Source organism: Pelecanus crispus, chromosome 12 (genome assembly GCF_030463565.1).
Source record: "Pelecanus crispus isolate bPelCri1 chromosome 12, bPelCri1.pri, whole genome shotgun sequence".
NCBI classification, from domain to species: domain Eukaryota; kingdom Metazoa; phylum Chordata; class Aves; order Pelecaniformes; family Pelecanidae; genus Pelecanus; species Pelecanus crispus.
This window is the reverse complement of record NC_134654.1, coordinates 15363604-15384361: the sequence shown is the minus strand read 5'-3', so window position 1 is coordinate 15384361 and position 20758 is coordinate 15363604. Positions and strand designations below refer to the sequence as shown.

The following is a 20758-nucleotide window of genomic DNA, read 5'->3' as shown; positions in this document are numbered from 1 at the left end:
TTACAGTGCCTAAATACTTGACTACTAAGTGACCATGGAGTATTTCAAATGTGATTTCAGCACAGTGGACCCTAACCCAAAAGATCTCCCAAAATATAATATTCACATTTTCCATAAATGTTGAATCACACCAATGCAAAAATATACAATTACTTTGAAAACCGCTATGAATAATATTAATACAGTATGTTTCTTTTCCCATATTTTCTACTAACAAGCACTTCCTTTTTGACACATTTGGGCAATATTTCTGCTCTTCCTCAGTGATCTCTGCTGACGAGCCCCTCCATAAAGTGCAGACATGTCATCAGACTCTGAGATGGCCATCTTTGGGGAGGCAGCTCCTTACCTCCGAAAGTCAGAAAAGGAGAGAATTGAGGCCCAGAATAAACCTTTTGATGCCAAGACATCTGTCTTCGTGGTACATGCTAAGGAATCCTTTGTGAAAGGAACAATCCAGAGCAAAGAATCAGGCAAGGTCACTGTCAAGTCTGAAGCAGGAGAGGTAAGAAACAAGGCTGAAGGACACCATTTGATTCCCAGTCACAGCTTAGTTGACATACATGCATCTCCTTCTTCCTCTGACAGACTCTGACCGTGAAGGAAGATCAAATCTTTGCCATGAACCCTCCCAAGTACGATAAAATTGAGGACATGGCCATGATGACCCACCTTCACGAACCCGCTGTGCTGTACAACCTCAAAGAGCGTTATGCAGCCTGGATGATCTACGTAAGTACCAGCAGCAGTCTTCCTTTGGGTAGCTAGGAGGAACTGCTCTGCCAGGATAAGTGGAAGCCCATGTGCTGTCTCCCTTCCTTGCAGACCTACTCGGGTCTCTTCTGTGTCACTGTCAACCCCTACAAGTGGCTGCCGGTGTACAACCCGGCAGTGGTGTTGGCCTACCGAGGCAAGAAGCGCCAGGAGGCCCCTCCACACATCTTCTCCATCTCTGACAATGCCTATCAGTTCATGCTAACTGGTGAGTAGCTCTATCTGTCTCAGAGGGATTGTACCATGAAATTCTGTGAAGGGATACCCTGTCTCAGTAAGATGAGGAGGCTTTTTCAAAGCTTTCATGGTTCTGACAAATACGTACTATTGTGTATTTTGCTATCTTCACACATTGTTTCTACTATTTTAAATGAAAGACATCCCTCCAGTGAGGTGTTGTGGAGGGTTTTTTGTTGGGTTGGTTGATTTTTTTAAGTCAGTCTGACAGCATGGAGTTGAAAATATTAAACTTACCTGACTACAATTCATTCTTTCTGTGTGGTTCATTGAGTTTTAGGTACTGTATTTCTGCTTCTTTCACAGATCGCGAGAACCAGTCAATCCTGATCACGTATGTACATTCCCTGCTCAGGTCCCTGCGGGGCTGCCAGGTGCTAAGGCAGGTCCTGCCTGACCACACTCCCTCTGCTTCTCTCTTTGTTTTCACAGTGGAGAATCTGGTGCAGGGAAGACTGTGAACACAAAGCGTGTCATCCAGTACTTTGCAACAATTGCAGCTAGTGGGGATAAGAAGAAAGAGGAGCAGTCAGGCAAAATGAAGGCAAATTAATAGACATTGGCTTGAATCAATGCTTTTCTCTGTTCCCGACATGATTTTTAGAAAGGATAACCAGCAATAATTATTGTCCTGTAGGGAACGCTTGAGGATCAAATCATCAGCGCCAACCCACTGCTGGAGGCCTTTGGAAATGCCAAGACCGTGAGGAATGACAATTCCTCACGCTTTGTAAGTTGCTTAACCAAATGATTCCTGAAAAATAGTAAACAGGTGTGTATGGCAGTCATTCTTTCCTGTTGTTCAGCCTTTGTGTTTTCGAGAGTAAGACTGGATTTTCTTATCATGACTTTAGCACTTATCCTAAAGGTAATTCTCCAGATTACAAAAACAGTGATTCCATGAAAAAAATTAATTCCATTTTGCATTGAGATGCAAATAAAATAACATATTACATGCTTTTTCTCTGATAATGTATTGCAGTGTTAAACAATAGTTTTGTTTATTTTTACTTATATTTCTGTTCGCTTGCTAAAAGACAGAAAGACAGACAGAATGCCAGGAAGAAAGTGGGGAGAGGTTAGGAGAGATGGGAAATAAAGAGAGAAAGAGAGATAGAGAAAGAAAAAGAAGAATGAAAGAAGGAGAGAGAAAGAAAGAGAGAGAGAAAGAAAGAGAGAAAGAAATGGGGTGTGGGGAGAGAGATTTTCTACTTGAATAATATGTTTGCTTTGTGTCAAATCTAATTAATCAGAAGTTAAAAGGCTTATTTGATAGCAAGACAGATTTAAGCAGCTGAACTGGTTAAATGCCTATTTCCATATCATTAAGATGACTGCTTTCTGTATGCAAGATATATTTAGAAGAGTTTGGCTAATGAAATCCACCCATTCCTTCCCATTTGTACATTCAGCATACATAAAATATACAGCTGTGATACTGTTGATTATTTTCATGGTCAAAAATGTAAAAGATTATGTCAAAGGTGGAAATACAGCTGATTCTTAACAAAATGTCTCTAAGTAAAAATCTTGTACCCAGTGGAGTAAATGGCAAAACTCTTAATTTCAGATATATTTTTATGATGTAAATCTTAAGACACTCTTATTCCTTTAAAGGGCAAATTCATCAGAATTCACTTCAGTGCCACAGGAAAACTAGCTTCTGCTGATATTGAAACATGTAAGACACTTTCCTGAACAGTTTGCAAATCCATCCTTTCGCCCATCTATCCATACAACACCTTTTCACCCAACCTTCTATACTGCCTTCCCTGGTTTTCTTCCTATCTTCTCCCTGCTTTCTTTTTTGCTGTTTCTTCTTGTTTCTACCTAAACTTTCCCTCCAGATCTGCTGGAGAAGTCCAGAGTCACTTTCCAGCTCAAAGCAGAAAGAAGCTACCACATATTTTATCAGATTATGTCCAACAAGAAGCCAGAACTCATAGGTAGGAAGAATGACTAACTTGGAGGAAGATTGCTGAACATCAGCTCACACTATTACTTGCTTGATTAAACTAAGCCTGCATTGTCCCCTCTTCTTACTTTCAGACATGCTTCTCATTACCACCAACCCATATGACTACCACTTTGTGAGTCAGGGTGAGATCACTGTTGCCAGCATTAATGACCAGGAGGAGCTGATGGCTACCGATGTAAGTAACAATTTAAAAAGTTGTACCTATTGTCATCTCTGCCAGACAAAGATTTTTTTTTCTTGTTCACATTGCAGAGCGCCATTGACATCCTGGGTTTCACTGCTGATGAAAAAACAGCCATTTACAAGCTGACAGGAGCTGTCATGCACTATGGTAACCTGAAGTTCAAGCAGAAACAACGAGAGGAGCAGGCAGAGCCAGATGGCACAGAAGGTATTAGCAAAGTCTGTGGTTGACCTGTTAGAATTAGAAGTAGCAATAATAATTCAGTATTTGGAAGATGGAGAAAGAGAACAGTGGAAATGTGTAAAAAAGTGTTTACGTGGAGCTAGTATATAGGTATGAAACTGCCATCCAAAATATACTCTTTTTTCAATTACTACCTAATCTTTAGTTTAAATATAAATTGCATATGTGTCCATAATTCTCTCCTGGGATACCACAGTTCTGGACAGTACAGCCTGCTCAGTGTGTTTAGACTAAAGACCTACTGAGAAGAGAAAGGTTTTTCAGAAAATATATTTCTGGTTGCTTTTTTAAAGAAAATGGAGGCATTAAATTCAGTGTTAGAACTTCTCTTTCATAAATCACATGTTATTTAGGAATTTTGTCCAGGTAAAAGGGAACTTTACTTCAATTTCTTTCATCTTTGGAGATTCAAACCCATAACTGTCACTACATAGTATTATTATTTGAACATCAGTCTAAGTGAAGCATAGGTACACTATGCTAGGGAAGAACTGACTTAAATTTCTACTTCTCAGCTGGCTACTTAATCACTTAAATGTTATATAATGCATACATGGTTTAAAATTACTAAGCCCTGTCTACTTCTTCCAAAGAACACCCTCAGATGGACAGCTTCAGGACTGAATTTTTAGGTTTTGATCCTGAATGAATGAATATGCCTGCCTTTCTGCTATGACTATAACAATAAGTCTCCAGAAAGGGGCACTCCTTAATAGTTACCTCTAATTTTGGAATACATTCCCCTTTAGGGTTATAGCTGCTGCCAAAGAATACAGGTAGCCCAAGTAGCTAAGTGTATGTTTTGGATTACACTCAGGTGGCCAGCCTGCTAATACTTTGGTTTTTTGTTGCCTGGCTTATAGACACCAATTAGCACTGGACTGAAGTGATGAAGTTCAGCTTTCAGGAGGAATTTTTAATAAATACATTCTTTTGAGATGCTTCTGTGGAGATTTTTAAAGGCACAAATAGCATTTAGGTGTACTACTCTGAAAAGCTTTCAAAACAAAGATGATTTTTGTTTTAATGACTGTCATGCTTCCTCTGAGATCCAGTAAGCAGAATTTGATTGCAAGGACATTCACTATTGTAGTTGCTTTGGAAAGGGTTCATCACTCAAAATGCTTCATGTCTTGTTAGTCTTAATTCTTCTGTCTCCTTGTCCTTCTACTTAGTTGCTGACAAGGCCGCCTACTTGATGGGTCTGAACTCAGCTGACCTGCTCAAGGCCCTCTGCTACCCCCGAGTCAAGGTTGGGAATGAATATGTGACCAAGGGTCAAACCGTGCAGCAGGTAACAAACAGCTGGTGACTGAGAACCTCTGGCTTGTGTCTCTTATTATTTGCTCCAGATATTGTTTTTCTTCTGCTGCATTCTTCTTTGTTTTAGGTGAACAATTCAGTGGGTGCTCTTGCAAAGGCTGTCTATGAGAAGATGTTTCTGTGGATGGTTGTTCGCATCAACCAACAGCTGGATACGAAGCAGCCCAGACAGTACTTCATTGGTGTCCTGGACATCGCTGGCTTCGAGATCTTTGATGTAAGGATTCCAGTTTTGAAGACTGCACTTGCAGGGGGAGATTGTTATATTAGAGGGCTTCCAAGTAATATAGTTCTGAAGGTTTAACATGTTAGTCATTTGCAATCTTGTGGGAAAAAAGTCTTCATTTTCTTTTGTAGCATAGACCAAAACCCTAAGAAGCTTCATCAGTACAAGAACAGAGTTATGTTGATTGTGTAGAAGTAGCAAATAGAATTCTATATGTTGTAATATTTTAACAGTTTGAGCTTAACATTAATGATTAAAGAAACCCGAACATAATTACAATAATTTTATGTAAGAGCTTGTAGAGCAGAACTAGGATTTGGAGAACACTGACAACCATATAACAGATGTTATATGTTATATAACACAGGTTAAAGATGTGTAAATTGTTTAAAAGACCAAGGAATGACTAGATAAATGTTTAATCAGAGATATCAAGTGTTTAAAAATTGGAGATGAAGGCATAAACTCATCTTTCTGGCTGAAGAAGAAAATGCCGAAGTGCTTTGTGAATTTTAGGAGATTGACTAGGAGTATCTGCTCTGGAAAAATTTCCATTTTCATTATGTAGGTATTTCTCTGGGGAGCTGTATGTAGGTCCTGCTATGGTGTCATCCTGATAATACAGTTTGTTTTAACTGAAGAGATTTATAAAAGGTTGAGAATGATCAAGAACTGTGCATTTGATGATGGGTGGTTGTTGGGTTTTTTTCCACTGGGAAGTTCAACAGCCTGGAGCAGCTCTGCATCAACTTCACCAATGAGAAACTGCAACAGTTCTTCAACCACCACATGTTCGTGCTGGAACAGGAGGAGTACAAGAAGGAAGGAATTGAATGGACATTTATTGACTTTGGGATGGACCTGGCTGCCTGCATTGAGCTCATTGAAAAGGTAAATTTTTAATTCAAAATACCTTGTATATTCAGGAACTCATTAGTTTAAATTGAAAATGCTTAAATACTATTTAAAAAAAAAGGTGTCTTCCATGGTTAGTTTCATGCATTCAGTTTTAGTTGTTGAAATATCTCCTGATCTGTACTATTGCTTATTATGCATTAGAGATACTGCAAAGTCCACAGATAACTATGGAAGTCATACCTCACACACCTTCTGTGTGTGAAAGGTATCTCCATTTGCTTAATTAAAGGATATTTTTCTCAAAAACAGAGCAGCTCCCAATATAAAATAAAAATATTTTCTTAAGATTCTGGAATCAAGTTAGCTGGACAATACATTTTCTTCTAGATCATTCATAGTAAAGTAAGTACAGGCCAATAGAGTCGCTGCCTGACCTCTGAGGGCAATAAACTGAAAGAGATTTCTTGTAGTTCCATACAATTTAGGGAGCTGATTAAAAGTAAAAAACCTGAAGTAAATAAACAATGTACACATTTGTGAAAGACATTTTTAAATATAATCTTTCTCCTCATGATCTTTTAACATGGGTTTTGGCATAAAAGCCATTCCTGAATCACTGTGTCAAAGTGTGAGTCAAGCAGGTGAATCTTTTAAACTCACTTTGTAGAAAGAAATTTTCTTCATGGCAAGGGTATTTGTTTGTTTCTCAGCTTCTTGTCTTTTACTATATTCCTTTTAAGACCAAGTTGTGATCATGTTATTCTACAGGCATTCTCTCTTCTTTATTGTACTATCTTCCAGCCCATGGGTATCTTCTCCATCCTGGAAGAGGAGTGCATGTTCCCCAAGGCAACTGACACCTCTTTCAAGAACAAGCTCTATGACCAGCATCTGGGCAAGTCCAGTAACTTCCAGAAACCCAAGCCTGCCAAAGGCAAGGCTGAGGCCCACTTCTCCCTGGTGCACTATGCTGGCACAGTGGACTACAACATCACTGGCTGGCTTGAGAAGAACAAGGATCCCTTGAACGAAACTGTTATTGGGTTGTACCAGAAATCATCTGTGAAGACACTGGCTTTACTTTTTGCCTCCTATGGTGGAGCAGAAACAGGTTAGGTCTAAAATTATTTTTTCCCAGCCTTTATGGTATGTAAAGATGCAACAAAAAAGATAATATTAAAAAACTCTTTTTGCTTTTGAAGAGGCTAGTGGCGGTGGTGCTGGTGGTGGAAAGAAGGGTGGCAAGAAGAAGGGTTCTTCTTTCCAGACTGTCTCGGCTCTTTTCCGGGTAAAGTATGAATTTCATTATCTGTAAAGTGACATGAACATACTTTAAAATCTGAGCTATATAAACTGTTCTTCTCATTACCTTGGTTTTATGATGAAACAATAGTAAGTATGAAGTGAGAGGAAGTTATTCACTGCCTTTTCCTAGTAATTATCTGTTCACATTTGGAATATGTTTCAAGCAGTCTTCAGCTGACCCCCAGAATTTCTTTTAAAAGTTCACTTACACTCTGTGAAAAACATGTTTCAGAATCCAGGATATAATATAAATATTAATCCTATAAAGGCTTGTCTTAAATTTTTTATAGAGTAGTGTTTTATTTCCTACAGACTAAGGTGCAGAATTTTAAACTTTCTTTTAATGTGAATACTTAAGTATATAGAAGGTTTGATTAAATCTAAATTTTGAATTTGAAAGCTTCTTCCTCCTACGATTCATTACATTAGTTCCTTGGCATCTAGATAGAGAGTATACAGAAGTAAATTCTTTTAATGTAAGGTGCTACACATGGTCCCACAGGAGAATCTAAACAAGCTGATGACCAATCTACGGAGCACTCACCCCCATTTTGTCCGTTGCATCATCCCAAATGAAACAAAAACACCTGGTAAGATGCTCAGGCAGAAAGAAAACTTCCTCTGATACAACCATTCCCCTCTACAGTGGAAACCGTGGTATTCACTTATGCTCTGAATTGTTAGGAGCCATGGAGCATGAACTGGTACTTCACCAGCTGCGGTGTAACGGTGTGCTGGAAGGCATCAGAATTTGCAGGAAAGGTTTCCCCAGCAGAGTTCTCTATGCTGACTTCAAACAGAGGTAAGAGCACTGCACTTCTCAGCATCACTAAAAGCAATGTTAGTTCATTCATATAAGTTCTTTCAGGCTGGACTCTTCTGTAAAAATAGCTACATATGAGCTGGTAGTATTCACTAGCTAGTGTGTGTTGGCTGGGAAAAACCAGCCTTATCTTTCTTTCTCTTTTCACAGATACAAGGTGCTTAATGCCAGTGCTATCCCAGAGGGACAGTTCATTGATAGCAAGAAGGCTTCTGAGAAGCTTCTTGGGTCAATCGATGTCGACCACACCCAGTACAAATTTGGCCACACCAAGGTACAAACCCTCCTTGACTCACTCACTGTGTGCCTCTGCTTTGCTCTACCTGACAGTGATGTGTGGAAACATTCCCTTTCTCAAGGTGTTCTTCAAAGCTGGGCTGCTGGGACTCCTGGAGGAGATGAGGGATGAGAAACTGGCACAGCTCATCACTCGCACACAGGCCAGGTGCAGGGGCTTCCTGATGAGAGTGGAGTACCAGAGAATGGTGGAGAGGAGGTAGACATTCTTCATCTTCAGTTAAATTACTGTACTTGGGGGAAAGTGTTGGCACTCATCATACTGAAAATATGCAATTTACATTTTAATTATGCTTCAGGGAATCCATCTTCTGCATCCAGTACAACATTCGTGCATTCATGAACGTCAAGCACTGGCCCTGGATGAAGCTGTTCTTCAAGATCAAGCCCTTGCTGAAGAGTGCAGAATCTGAGAAGGAGATGGCCAACATGAAACAAGAGTTTGAGAAAACCAAGGAAGATCTTGCAAAGTCTGAGGCAAAGAGGAAGGAGCTGGAGGAGAAAATGGTTTCTTTGCTGCAGGAAAAAAATGACCTGCAGCTCCAAGTGCAGGCTGTGAGTAACTTTTTTTTTTTTTTTAATAGGGGAAATAAGTAAATAAGATCTCAATTTTCTCTCATGCTACAGAAATCTCAAATTGCACACTAAACTGTCTTACAAAATATTTTAAGCTGAATATCATGTAACTAAATGTAAAATTCTGTCCACGTTCCTTCCCCACTCAGTCTGACTATTTTAAACTGGAGTTTAATCTAAAGAATGACTTTTTAGCCTTAATGCCTACATGTACATGTCTCTATGTGATTGTCATGACATAAAGCCTTATTATAGTCACTGTAGTGTATTTAGTGGAGTGGGGACAGTGATTCAATTGACCAAATACTGTGCCTTAATTCATTTGACAAAATGAAGAGCCTAGCACCATTTCTTATGGCATATCTCACCTGAGGTCCTGTAGCTACTGCTCCCAGAAGGCACACATGCCCGTTACATCCTACGACACAAATGCCAGCTTTGTATGTTTGTCTCTAATGCCATTTGCCTTCTCGGAAATTTAGGCAACATTTAGGTAATACCTTTGAGTTGAAGTGTCCATTTCAGGGAAAGATGAATCTAGTGGCTGCTGACTGTATTGGCTGGGTATAAATCTACTAATGGGAGTTTCAAATATTTTCTCAATGATGGAATTATTTACATTTCTCAATACTTCCACATAAATGTTAATATAATACATTATAAAATACAATCACTTCTAAAGGAGAAAAGGGAAACATCAGTTAAACCCAAGTAACCCACTGACATACCTGAAATAAACAAGGTGAAATGTAATGGAGCTAGGACCAGTATCTGATTATGAGAAAGGTCGTGGGGGAAAAAAAAAAAAAAAAAACCAACAAAAAACTGATTAAAAACTTATTCTAAATTTGCAATGTGTAATGTAATTGCACAGTAACCTTTTCCCCAAAAAGTAATCCTGATGTTCTTACTGATGCACACCTATTACTTCAGCATTACATAAAATTTCCTGTATTTTCCCACCAGGAAGCTGATGCTTTAGCTGATGCTGAGGAAAGGTGTGACCAGCTCATCAAAACCAAAATCCAGCTGGAAGCCAAAATTAAGGAGGTGACTGAAAGGGCTGAGGATGAGGAGGAAATTAATGCTGAGCTGACAGCCAAGAAGAGGAAACTGGAGGATGAATGTTCAGAGCTGAAGAAAGATATTGACGACCTGGAGTTAACGCTGGCCAAAGTGGAGAAGGAAAAGCATGCCACTGAAAACAAGGTACACACACAGGGAGTCACGTAAAGGGTGAAGGGACAGACGCCTCCCACATTGTATCCTCAGAATGAAGCTAGCTTTGGAGCGTACCAGGAGCGTCACAGCGGGGCAGCTGGGCAGCCCAAATAAAAAACAAGCTCCTGGCTAAGCACTGCAAAGTGAAAAGGTCACTGCACTAGCAGACTTTTGGCACTTTCTTACAATCAACAGGTGAAAAACCTCACAGAGGAGATGGCAGCCCTGGACGAGACCATTGCCAAGCTGACAAAAGAGAAGAAAGCCCTCCAAGAGGCCCACCAGCAGACACTGGATGACCTGCAGGCAGAAGAGGACAAAGTCAATACTCTGACCAAAGCTAAGACCAAGCTGGAGCAGCAAGTGGACGATGTAAGCACATGTATAGCTAAATGAAACGGAAAACTTTGTAGAGGAAAGCGTAGGCAGCAGAGCACTGATGGCTTTGTTCTTTTTAGCTGGAAGGGTCCCTGGAGCAAGAGAAGAAACTGCGCATGGACCTTGAGAGAGCTAAGAGGAAACTCGAAGGAGACCTGAAGCTGGCAAATGACAGCATAATGGACTTGGAAAATGATAAGCAGCAGCTGGATGAGAAACTGAAGAAGTAAGTGTGGCTGTGGGGCACCTGAGTGCTGGGCTGGCGCACTTGGGTGGTTGTGTTCAGGCACTAACACGGTTTGCTTTGTGCAAAGGAAAGACTTTGAAATCAGCCAGATCCAGAGCAAAATCGAGGATGAGCAAGCCCTGGGCATGCAATTGCAGAAGAAGATCAAGGAGCTGCAGGCAAGTCTGTGTTCCTTCCCCTCTCCCACCCAGTCTCAGGTCAGGTAGGAGGAGGCCATGGGTGTGAAGGGTCCCTAAATGTTCCCCAGGCTCGCATTGAGGAACTGGAGGAGGAAATTGAGGCAGAGCGAACCTCTCGGGCAAAAGCAGAGAAGCATCGGGCTGACCTCTCGAGGGAGCTAGAGGAGATCAGTGAGCGCTTGGAAGAAGCAGGAGGGGCTACCACAGCTCAGATCGAGATGAACAAGAAGCGTGAGGCAGAATTCCAGAAGATGCGCCGCGACCTCGAAGAGGCCACGCTGCAGCACGAAGCCACGGCTGCCGCCCTGCGGAAAAAGCATGCGGACAGCACAGCTGAGCTCGGGGAGCAGATCGACAACCTGCAACGAGTGAAGCAGAAGCTGGAGAAGGAGAAGAGTGAGCTGAAGATGGAGATTGACGACTTGGCCAGTAACATGGAGTCAGTCTCCAAAGCCAAGGTATAGAATTGCAGTAGAACACACTCACAGGGCCAAGGTACGGCACACAGGCTACATCTACCAGCCACATTCTCATAAAATAATCCCTGCTGTGAGGATAAGGTAGAGTCCAGGTGTTCATCTCTTTCCTTCCTTGTGTTTGCTACCTAGGCAAATCTGGAGAAGATGTGCCGCACTCTGGAAGACCAGCTGAGTGAGATCAAAACTAAGGAGGAGCAGAATCAGCGTATGATCAATGACCTCAATACTCAAAGAGCTCGTCTGCAGACAGAATCAGGTGAGACATCTGCATTCCTGAGGTGCAATGCGAGGATCTGCACTCCATGAGGATACCAGGCCACTCCTGATTACATGGGTTTACAGGCAAAAACCGTCATATTATTAATAGTCTAGTTACTCTTTTCACTTTACCCTTCCCAGGTGAATATTCACGCCAGGTGGAGGAAAAGGACGCTCTGATTTCTCAGCTGTCCAGGGGCAAGCAAGGATTTACCCAACAGATTGAGGAACTCAAGAGACATCTGGAGGAAGAAATAAAGGTCTGGAAGTACCCTACTGTCCACAACGTACATCACCCCTAAACGCATCTGGGGAATCCTGTCTTACCCAAGATCGGTTCAATATTCTTTACCCAAACACACGTAGTACTGGATGGAACACCAGTAATGCACATACCCCAACTCATAAGCTAGAGGGGGAAGGACGCGTAATGATTTTGATGCTGGAGGCAGTCGTCCACAAGGCTTTTGTGAGAATCTGGCAATACTCTCTAAGACAGGATTCAGACACATATGTCAAAACATTTACAGAAACAGCAGACTACTGTCCCCAGTGCACCTGTCACTAACACATCCTGGTCTTCCAGAACACGTTGATGAAGGCTTCATCAGCGCCCAGCTTTGCATTTGCCTAATTAGAGTTTCATTCTAATTTCACTGTCAAGAGGCATCTCAGGACAAGTATTCAGGTTACCAACCCCAATGCCCCCACAGGCCAAGAACGCCCTGGCCCACGCCTTGCAGTCTGCTCGCCATGACTGTGACTTGCTCCGGGAACAATATGAGGAGGAGCAGGAAGCCAAGGGGGAGCTGCAGCGTGCCCTGTCCAAGGCCAACAGCGAAGTGGCCCAGTGGAGAACCAAATACGAGACAGATGCTATTCAGCGCACAGAGGAGCTGGAGGAGGCCAAGTACGTGGGAAGTGGGAAGTCGAATGCCTGGAGAAGACTGAGACTGTCAAGGGAAACTGGAAATTGGAGTCTCTGAGAGTGGGTTGGGACAGCAGTGGGACGAAGGCAGGGATATACTGTCTGTGTGGTAAAGCGGAGAGAGGGAGAGAGAGGAAAAGTGTGTGGTGGAAAAAGTGTAGTTTGGAAGGACAAACGTAGCCATTAGGGCTAGAAAGGCTAAGATGAGCCGAATACTCAGTAGGTGCTAGGACACAGAAGTGATAGACCCTTTAGGCTGCACGCAGTCTTGGAACAGAAAAAACACTGTGAAAAGCGCTAGGCTCAAAGCCCCCAAACAGGCCCTCTCATGAACAGTACAAAATTGGCTCCCCTCTAAGCTCTAACCTGGAGCTGTGCTTATCTCCTCCCAGGAAGAAGCTGGCACAGCGCCTGCAGGATGCAGAGGAACACGTCGAAGCTGTCAATGCCAAATGTGCCTCCCTGGAAAAGACAAAGCAGCGGCTGCAGAATGAAGTGGAGGACCTGATGATTGACGTGGAGCGATCAAATGCTGCCTGCGCAGCTCTGGATAAGAAGCAGAAGAACTTTGACAAGGTCTTTTGGGCTCCAGACCTGGGGCTCCTGGGCAGAGCATCCCCTCCTGATTGCCACATCCATGCTGAGGCCCTGTTTCTCTCCAGATCCTGGCAGAATGGAAGCAGAAGTATGAGGAAACGCAGGCTGAGCTGGAAGCCTCCCAGAAGGAGTCTCGCTCTCTCAGCACGGAGCTGTTTAAGATGAAGAATGCCTATGAGGAGTCCTTGGATCACCTGGAAACGCTGAAGCGTGAGAACAAGAACTTGCAGCGTAAGTCCCTGGCCCTCTGCTCCTGGCAGGGCTTTCCCACAAGCTTGTCTATCTACCACACTAGGTGGGTCTGGGCCTTGCAGTGACAAGAAGATGCCTGTCACCTTGGTGCACCAGGGCCATTCCCCATTCGGCACTGTGCCTGACCATGCCACTTTTCACCTTTCCTTGCAGAGGAGATTTCCGACCTCACGGAGCAGATTGCTGAGGGAGGAAAAGCGATTCACGAGCTAGAGAAAGTAAAGAAGCAGATTGAGCAGGAGAAATCTGAAATCCAGGCTGCCTTGGAGGAAGCTGAGGTACATGCCCATTATCATTGTTTTCCAGAGAGGGGTACTGAGGAGCAGTGTGAGAGATAAAAGCTTGGGACTGTCAAGGAAAGTCAAGGCCTCAGTTTCCACATCATCCAGCGCAAAATAGTCCCATTTTTCTGTGTAGGAGGTAGTTTGGAAGAGAACAGCTGTAGGAAAAAATCCTTTTATTGATACAGTGTTTCTCTCTTATTCAGGCCTCCCTAGAACATGAAGAGGGGAAGATCCTGCGCCTCCAGCTTGAGCTCAACCAGGTGAAGTCTGAGATTGACAGGAAGATAGCAGAGAAAGATGAGGAAATTGACCAGCTGAAGAGAAACCACCTCCGAGTTGTGGAGTCCATGCAGAGCACCCTGGACGCTGAGATCAGGAGCAGGAATGAAGCCCTGCGTCTGAAGAAGAAGATGGAGGGAGACCTGAATGAAATGGAGATCCAGCTGAGCCATGCCAACCGCGTGGCTGCAGAGGCACAAAAGAACCTGAGAAACACACAGGCAGTGCTCAAGGTGTGTTAGGCTAAGGACGTGCTTGTAGGTGTCTAGCTTGTCTAATCATTGCATCATAGAACAGTTTGGGTTGAAATGGACCTTCAAAGATCATCTAGTCCAGCCCCTCTGCCGTGGGCAAGGACATCTTTTACTAGATTAGACTGCTGAAGACCCTGTCCAACCTGACCTTGAACACTTCCAATGATGGGGCATCCACAATGTCCTGTCACTGGATACCAGGAAGAAGAGATCGGCACCTCCCTCTTCACTTCCCCTCCTCAGGAAGCTGTAAGAGAGCAATGAGGTCACCCCTCAGCACCCTTCTCTCCAAACCCCGTGTCCTCAGCTGCTCCTCAGAGGACATGCCTCCCAGCCGTTTCAACAGCTTTGTTGCCCTCCTCTAGATGCATTCAAGTACCTTAACAACCTTTTTAAATTGTGGGGCCCAGAACTGCACACAATACTAAAGGTGAGGCCACACCAAAGCTTAATACAACAGGAATTCAGCTCCAGCGGTGCCTTTGCTTTCCTGATCCTATCCCTACACATCCAGGCAGCATCCCTATATTCTTCCCAGGTTACACGTCTTTGGTTCTGCTGCCCACGCTTTTCCTTCTTACACTTCAGTTTGACCAGGACGTCCTTACTCGGCCATGCTGTTCTCCTGCCTTCCTTGCCTGATTGCTTACACATGTGAACTGAGAGCTCTTGCACGCTGAGAAAAATGTTCTTAAAGGGCTGCCAACTCTTTTCTGCTCCTTTATCCCTGAGGGCAGTTTCCCAGGGGGTCCCACCCAGTAATTCCTTAAACAACTGAAAGCCCGCTCTCCAAGTTCAGGGTCTTGACCCTACTCTTCATCTGGCCCATATCCCTCAAGACTGTGAATACCACGAGGGTGTGATCACTGCATCCCAGGCTGCCACCAATCTTGACATCTCTAACTAGTTCTTCTGTGTTGGTAAGCAACAGGTCCGGTAACGCTTCTCCTCTGGTTGGGCTGTCTATCCCCTGGATGAAGACATTGCCCTTGATTCACTCCAGGAGTCTCCTGGACTGCTTACAGCTTGCTATGCTGCTTTTCCAGCAGATGTCAGGGTGACTGAAGTCCCCCAGCAGGATCAGAGCCTGCGAGCGTGATGCTTCCCATAGTTGAAGTAATAACACTTCGTCAACAGGCTCCCCTTGGCCCGGTGGCCTCTGACAAACACCACCCACTAGGTTTTCTTTGTTGGCTTGACCTCTAATCTTTACTCATAAGCTCTCAACCTGGCTCATCACCGTTCTTCAAAGACAGCTCTGGGCAATTGATCCATTTTTTACACAGAGGGCAACCTGCCCACCTCTCCTTCCTTGCCGGTCCCTTCTGAACAGTTTATAGCCGCTGATTGCAGCACTCCAGTCATGTGATTCATCCTACCAGGTTTCAGTGACGGTGATTAGATCACAGCTTTCTAGCTGCATGGTGGCTTCCAACTCCTCCTGTTCGTTACCCATGCTATGTGCATTGGTATAGAGACACTTCAGTTTGGCTGTCGACTGTATTACCTTTTTAGAGGAACAAACCCTAATTCCTTTGGGGCATTTCACAGATGTTTCCTTGTTGCTTCCTAACACATCAGCAGCCCCTGGCTCTTCTCTGTTACTCAAAACTCCATCCCCTTCCCCCACTAAGTCTAGTTTAAAGCTCTGGCCAGCTTGTTGGCAAAGACCCCCTTTCCCTACTTGGTCAGGTGAATCCCATCAGCTCCCAACAGACTGAGCTCCTCAAAGGTAGATCCATGATCATCAGAAGCCAAAACCTTGAATATGGCACCAGCTAGACAGCCAGGTCAACAGCTAGACAACCTGTTCAATATTTTATTCCTTCCTGAACGTCTTCCTCTGACTGGGAGGATAGAGGAGGACACCACCTGTGCTCCAGATCCTTTTAACATTGTTCCGAGGGACATATAGTCTCTTTTGATGCTTATAAGTTGCAATATCGTTAAAGCCTACATGGAATAGTAGGAGCAGATGATAATCTGAGGGTTCACCAGACTTGGCAGCCTCTCAGTGACATCACAAATGCGAGGTCCTTGTAGGTAGCAAACTTCTCTAGAGAAATTGTCTGGATGGTAAATGTGTGTTTTGGTGCCTCTCAGTGGGGAATCTCCAATTACTAATACCTTATGTACCTTTCTGGTAGCACTAGTTCTAATGCAAGTGGGTGGTGGTGGTTGGATCAGCTCTACATGGTTGACTTTTCCTGTCACCATGTCTGTTATGTAGGGGCACTTCAGAGGATGGGAGAAGGTTCTTTCTTCTGCCACAAGCAGGGACAAAGGTCCAGTTTCCTTCATCTTGTAAGTAGCTTGTGTCAGTCAGCTGGAGTTTGAATTCAGGCTTACCTTCCCCTTGCACAGCCTTAAATTTAGGCAGGGCTGTCACTCAGCCTGGGGCAGTGTGCAATACCATGTATCGGTCTCATGCTCACATTCTTAGATAACTGTGCATATACTGACATAATCATTCTGCATATAAATATATACTATATCTAAAAATACACATATTATACTGACATAATAATTATTAGACTGGTGGTAATTGCCATTGTGCAACAGTGTTGTGCCACCTTATAATTTCTCTTTCCTCTCTTAAAGGATACCCAGATACACTTGGACGATGCTCTCAGGACACAGGAGGACCTGAAGGAGCAGGTGGCCATGGTGGAGCGCAGAGCAAACCTGTTGCAGGCTGAAGTTGAGGAGCTACGCGCAGCCCTGGAGCAGACAGAGAGGTCAAGGAAAGTGGCTGAGCAGGAACTGATGGATGCAAGTGAGAGAGTTCAGCTCCTCCACACTCAGGTTAGATTAATGAGATTCAAAATCTCAAGAGCCTTTTTTTTTTTTTTTCCTTTCCAGATTTTTCATCTGTGTAAATTCTTAAATAATCTCTTGTGATGAAAAACTTAACCTGGGCTGGAATTATTACCCTTGTACAAAGAACTGGATTACAGCTAAATGAGTAGGTTTGCATTAACAGGAGTCAGAAGTGCTGCTTAAAATTTTAAGGACTCTCTGCTATCTAGCTGTGTATGACCTGACAAGATGCATAATTTGAAGGAGGATGCTAGTATTAGATATATAGATGATAACTTCAAATTTAACAGTAAATTTCTAAGTAAGTGCTCTGTTTTGGAACTAACTGGACAGTATTTTTTGTTGTTCAACAGAACACCAGCTTGATTAACACCAAGAAGAAGCTGGAAACAGACATTGCCCAAATTCAGAGTGAAATGGAGGATACGATCCAGGAAGCCCGCAATGCTGAAGAGAAGGCCAAGAAGGCCATCACAGATGTGAGTTGGGGGCTCCTTTCACTGCTGATGGTGGATATACTCTCCCCCAAACCGTCTCCAGCCCCAAAACGGCTTTGACCCTTTGCTCTCATCAGGCAGCCATGATGGCAGAAGAGCTGAAGAAGGAGCAGGACACCAGCGCCCACCTGGAGAGGATGAAGAAGAACCTCGACCAGACAGTGAAGGACCTGCAGCACCGTCTGGATGAGGCTGAGCAGTTGGCGCTGAAGGGAGGCAAGAAGCAAATCCAGAAGCTGGAGGCCAGAGTGCGTAGGGCTTTCAGTTGTGCATGAGTGAGCATGTCATGTGAGTAACGACCAGGGGAGCTCCACAGATGGGCTTCTCGTTGCAGGTGCGGGAGCTGGAAGGGGAGGTTGATGCTGAGCAGAAGCGCAGCGCTGAAGCCGTGAAGGGTGTGCGCAAGTACGAGAGGCGGGTGAAGGAGCTGACCTACCAGGTAAGGCAGGAGGCCTCCTTGGGCTGACAGAGTTTTCTCACAGCAAGTCAAATTTTGCACACACCATCCCCAAGGGGAATTGTTAACCTCATGTGGTGGGAAACCAGTAATTCATTCTCTTTCCTGCTTACCAACCACTCCAGTCTGAGGAAGATCGGAAGAATATTCTCAGGCTCCAGGATCTGGTGGACAAGCTGCAAATGAAGGTGAAATCGTACAAGAGACAAGCTGAGGAGGCTGTAAGTATTGCTTGAGAATAGGCAAGCGTTGCTTTCTGTGGGTGTCACACAGGTGCTGAGGAGATGAATATCAGAAATTTTGAAAATGCTGGTGATCAACAATCGAGGGGTTTAGGGTCTTTGTTGTCCAGATAACCCCCCCGATACCTGAGCACCAAACAAGTGGGAGAATAAGTACACAAATGACAAATCCAAGTGACAAAATAGCTCCTGAAGTGAGACACAGTACTGGTGAAGCTCGTCACAGTGGGGTCCTCAATAAGGGGGGATGAGGCGGTCTGTGTGAGGCTTATGTGTAAGCAGTGGTGGGTGGGGGATGGAAGTTTGTGCCTTCCCCCCGGGAAGAGCCGCAGCCCTGCAAGGCCGAGGCGCAGCAGCAGCGAAACGCCCGCCCTGGGCTCCTCACCACCAACTGCCTCTCCCCGCACAGGAGGAGCTGTCCAACGTCAACCTCTCCAAGTTCCGCAAGATCCAGCACGAGCTGGAGGAAGCCGAGGAGCGGGCTGACATTGCAGAGTCGCAGGTCAACAAGCTCCGAGTGAAGAGCCGGGAGTTTCACAGCAAGAAGATAGGAGAGGAAGAGTGAGGACGTCATGAGGCAGCAAAGTGACCTGAGGGAAGCACAAAATGTGAACCCTCTGTCACTTTCCTCTGTAATTAGTCTTTGTAACTATGTCAATGTCTAGAGAATAAAAACCATAGATTCCTTTGCATACACGGCAGAAGCAGTGCTTTTGGTTGTTAGAATTCAATTCTGCAGTTACTTAAGTTTTGGTTGTTTTCAAACAATTGATTTTCAGGCGTAAGCTCCAGAAATCAATTTGTTTTCTGGAGTAAAATCCAGAAACTGTACTACTCCAGCTACTGTGACAGTTACAGCCATCAGAGCAAACAACATTTTTTGCACTACATTACAATGTAGTGCATGTTTCCCAGCAATGGAATTGTAATTTAAAGTTAGAATTATTTTCTATAAGAAGAGAAATTGTAAACCAATGTCTTACAAGGTTTACAAGGATACATATCAAAAGGAACTGGTTTTGATTATCTAAAACTGGAAATGAGAACAACTCTGGGAACATGACAGCATGAAAGAAACCTCCGAGCCTGACACTCTGAGAATATAGGGAAACACTAAACATGGCAGCTCCACACTGCCAACCAGTGCTTCCTGTCTGCCTTTTGCAGCAATTAATGGGTTTTGTTGTAGAAGTGAACTGAATGCTGGGTGGAAAGAAGTAGCCAATAGTAAATGACTTTTCTTTTCATCCCACATGGGGGTAACAATGCAAACAACTAAAATCAGAACATAATGTGTGGGCAGGACAAAAATGAGGAAAAGCTGACCATGAGGAAATGCTTCAAGGCAGAAAAGATGGCTCCTGACCCCAGGCATTCTCATGAATGAGGGGGCTGTGCAGTCTGAGCAGATGGCAAGTCTGGATGCCACTGGTGCCTCCACCCTGAAGCAGAGAGCATTGTACCCACTGGGAGATCACGATGACTCTAACATTAGTGCTTCATTTAGCTGGAATAGGTGTTTAACAGAGGCAACTGCCTAATTACCTGCACAGGAAGCAGCACGGCAGCTTAAAATATGGAACAGCCATTCTGGCAGCACTGGACCATGGTGCATTGTGTAGCTGCTAAGGGCAGATTCTACAAGCAGATGTCAGGAATGGTAAAGGAGACTTGCCTCTCTCTCACTACTGGGACACTTACAGGTCCCTCGAGGTTCCTGGCTAGCTCTACACCACTACATTTCCAGGGAGTACTTCAAGAAGCTGTGAAGTTGCTGGGGAAAGGAGCTGGAACTGTTGGAGGGGAGGTGGGGAGGAGACAACAGGAAGGAAACCTTTTGCACTGACTGCAGTGGTCAGTGTGTTTGCAGCAACAGCACTCAGGATTAGGAGGTCCTCCTCCCAGGCATGCTGAGGCTTACACCCAAGGAAAACTCCCATGTTATACCTAAATATGGAATTACTTCGCTGGGCAGCAGCTAAATATGTTTAAGGAAAAGATGACACCCTGTGTTGACTCTTGTGTCACTGTAAGTGATGCTCTTGAGAGACAGCATCTTTATGTGTGAAGCTGTGAAATCTGCATCAATGCCAGCAATATCTGGGCACCAAAGAAGGGAAACCACCCCTCTCCTCTCTCCCTTCCCACACTATGCTCCCAAGAAATAGGTGGGATTCTTTCTTTCCAGACAAAACCTTTGTTTCCACACCTTGAAAGGAAGCAAAAGGATTTTGTTTGTACTAAAGCACATATTTCTTTAAATGAACAAACAAACGAATGATACCAAATGCAAAAGCTTAGTTCCAAAGTCAGTGTGTTGCAACTGTGGCTCAGTAAAAGCATGGAGAAGTATTTCCAGCTCCGTGGATACCTTTATAAACCTGCTGACTGGCAAATGCCGCAACAACTTTGGGGACCATATTTTGACGCCTAAAATCCCTGTTCCCCTTGGACAATATTACGATGACCATCCTGGCCTGACTGTGGAAGAAGCGTGATGCACTTGAAGCACTTGAAAATGTTAGGGCTCTTCTCTCACCTGTAAGAAATTATGGCTTGAGA

At 44.0% G+C, this 20758-nt stretch overlaps 1 protein-coding gene across 1 annotated transcript; it reads left to right on the top strand.

Moving 5' to 3' along the window:
- Positions 1 to 301: 301 nt before the first annotated feature.
- Positions 302 to 18761, top strand: LOC104029710 (myosin heavy chain, skeletal muscle, adult-like). Its single transcript, XM_075719478.1, has 38 exons — positions 302 to 505; positions 589 to 732; positions 826 to 982; positions 1318 to 1345; positions 1444 to 1555; positions 1649 to 1741; positions 2629 to 2692; positions 2859 to 2957; positions 3061 to 3164; positions 3242 to 3380; positions 4592 to 4710; positions 4807 to 4956; positions 5686 to 5856; positions 6625 to 6934; positions 7026 to 7111; positions 7631 to 7718; positions 7813 to 7930; positions 8102 to 8225; positions 8311 to 8447; positions 8548 to 8803; positions 9791 to 10033; positions 10241 to 10417; positions 10504 to 10649; positions 10738 to 10828; positions 10918 to 11307; positions 11458 to 11584; positions 11728 to 11846; positions 12300 to 12496; positions 12907 to 13090; positions 13177 to 13342; positions 13517 to 13641; positions 13851 to 14159; positions 16782 to 16985; positions 17354 to 17479; positions 17575 to 17745; positions 17832 to 17936; positions 18080 to 18175; positions 18606 to 18761. The coding sequence occupies exons 1-38, from the start codon at positions 302 to 304 to the stop codon at positions 18759 to 18761; spliced, it is 5835 nt and encodes a 1944-aa protein (XP_075575593.1).
- Positions 18762 to 20758: the final 1997 nt, after the last annotated feature.

What these genes read in the sequence shown, in the direction of transcription:
- LOC104029710 (XM_075719478.1), top strand. Translation starts at nt 302, where the DNA reads ATGTCATCAGACTCTGAGATGGCCATCTTTGGGGAGGCAGCTCCTTAC. An exon ending in AGGGTCAAACCGTGCAGCAG is followed by an intron (nt 4,711 to 4,806) that starts GTAACAAACAGC and finishes TCTTTGTTTTAG; the next exon opens with GTGAACAATTCAGTGGGTGC. An exon ending in AGTCAGTCTCCAAAGCCAAG is followed by an intron (nt 11,308 to 11,457) that starts GTATAGAATTGC and finishes TTTGCTACCTAG; the next exon opens with GCAAATCTGGAGAAGATGTG.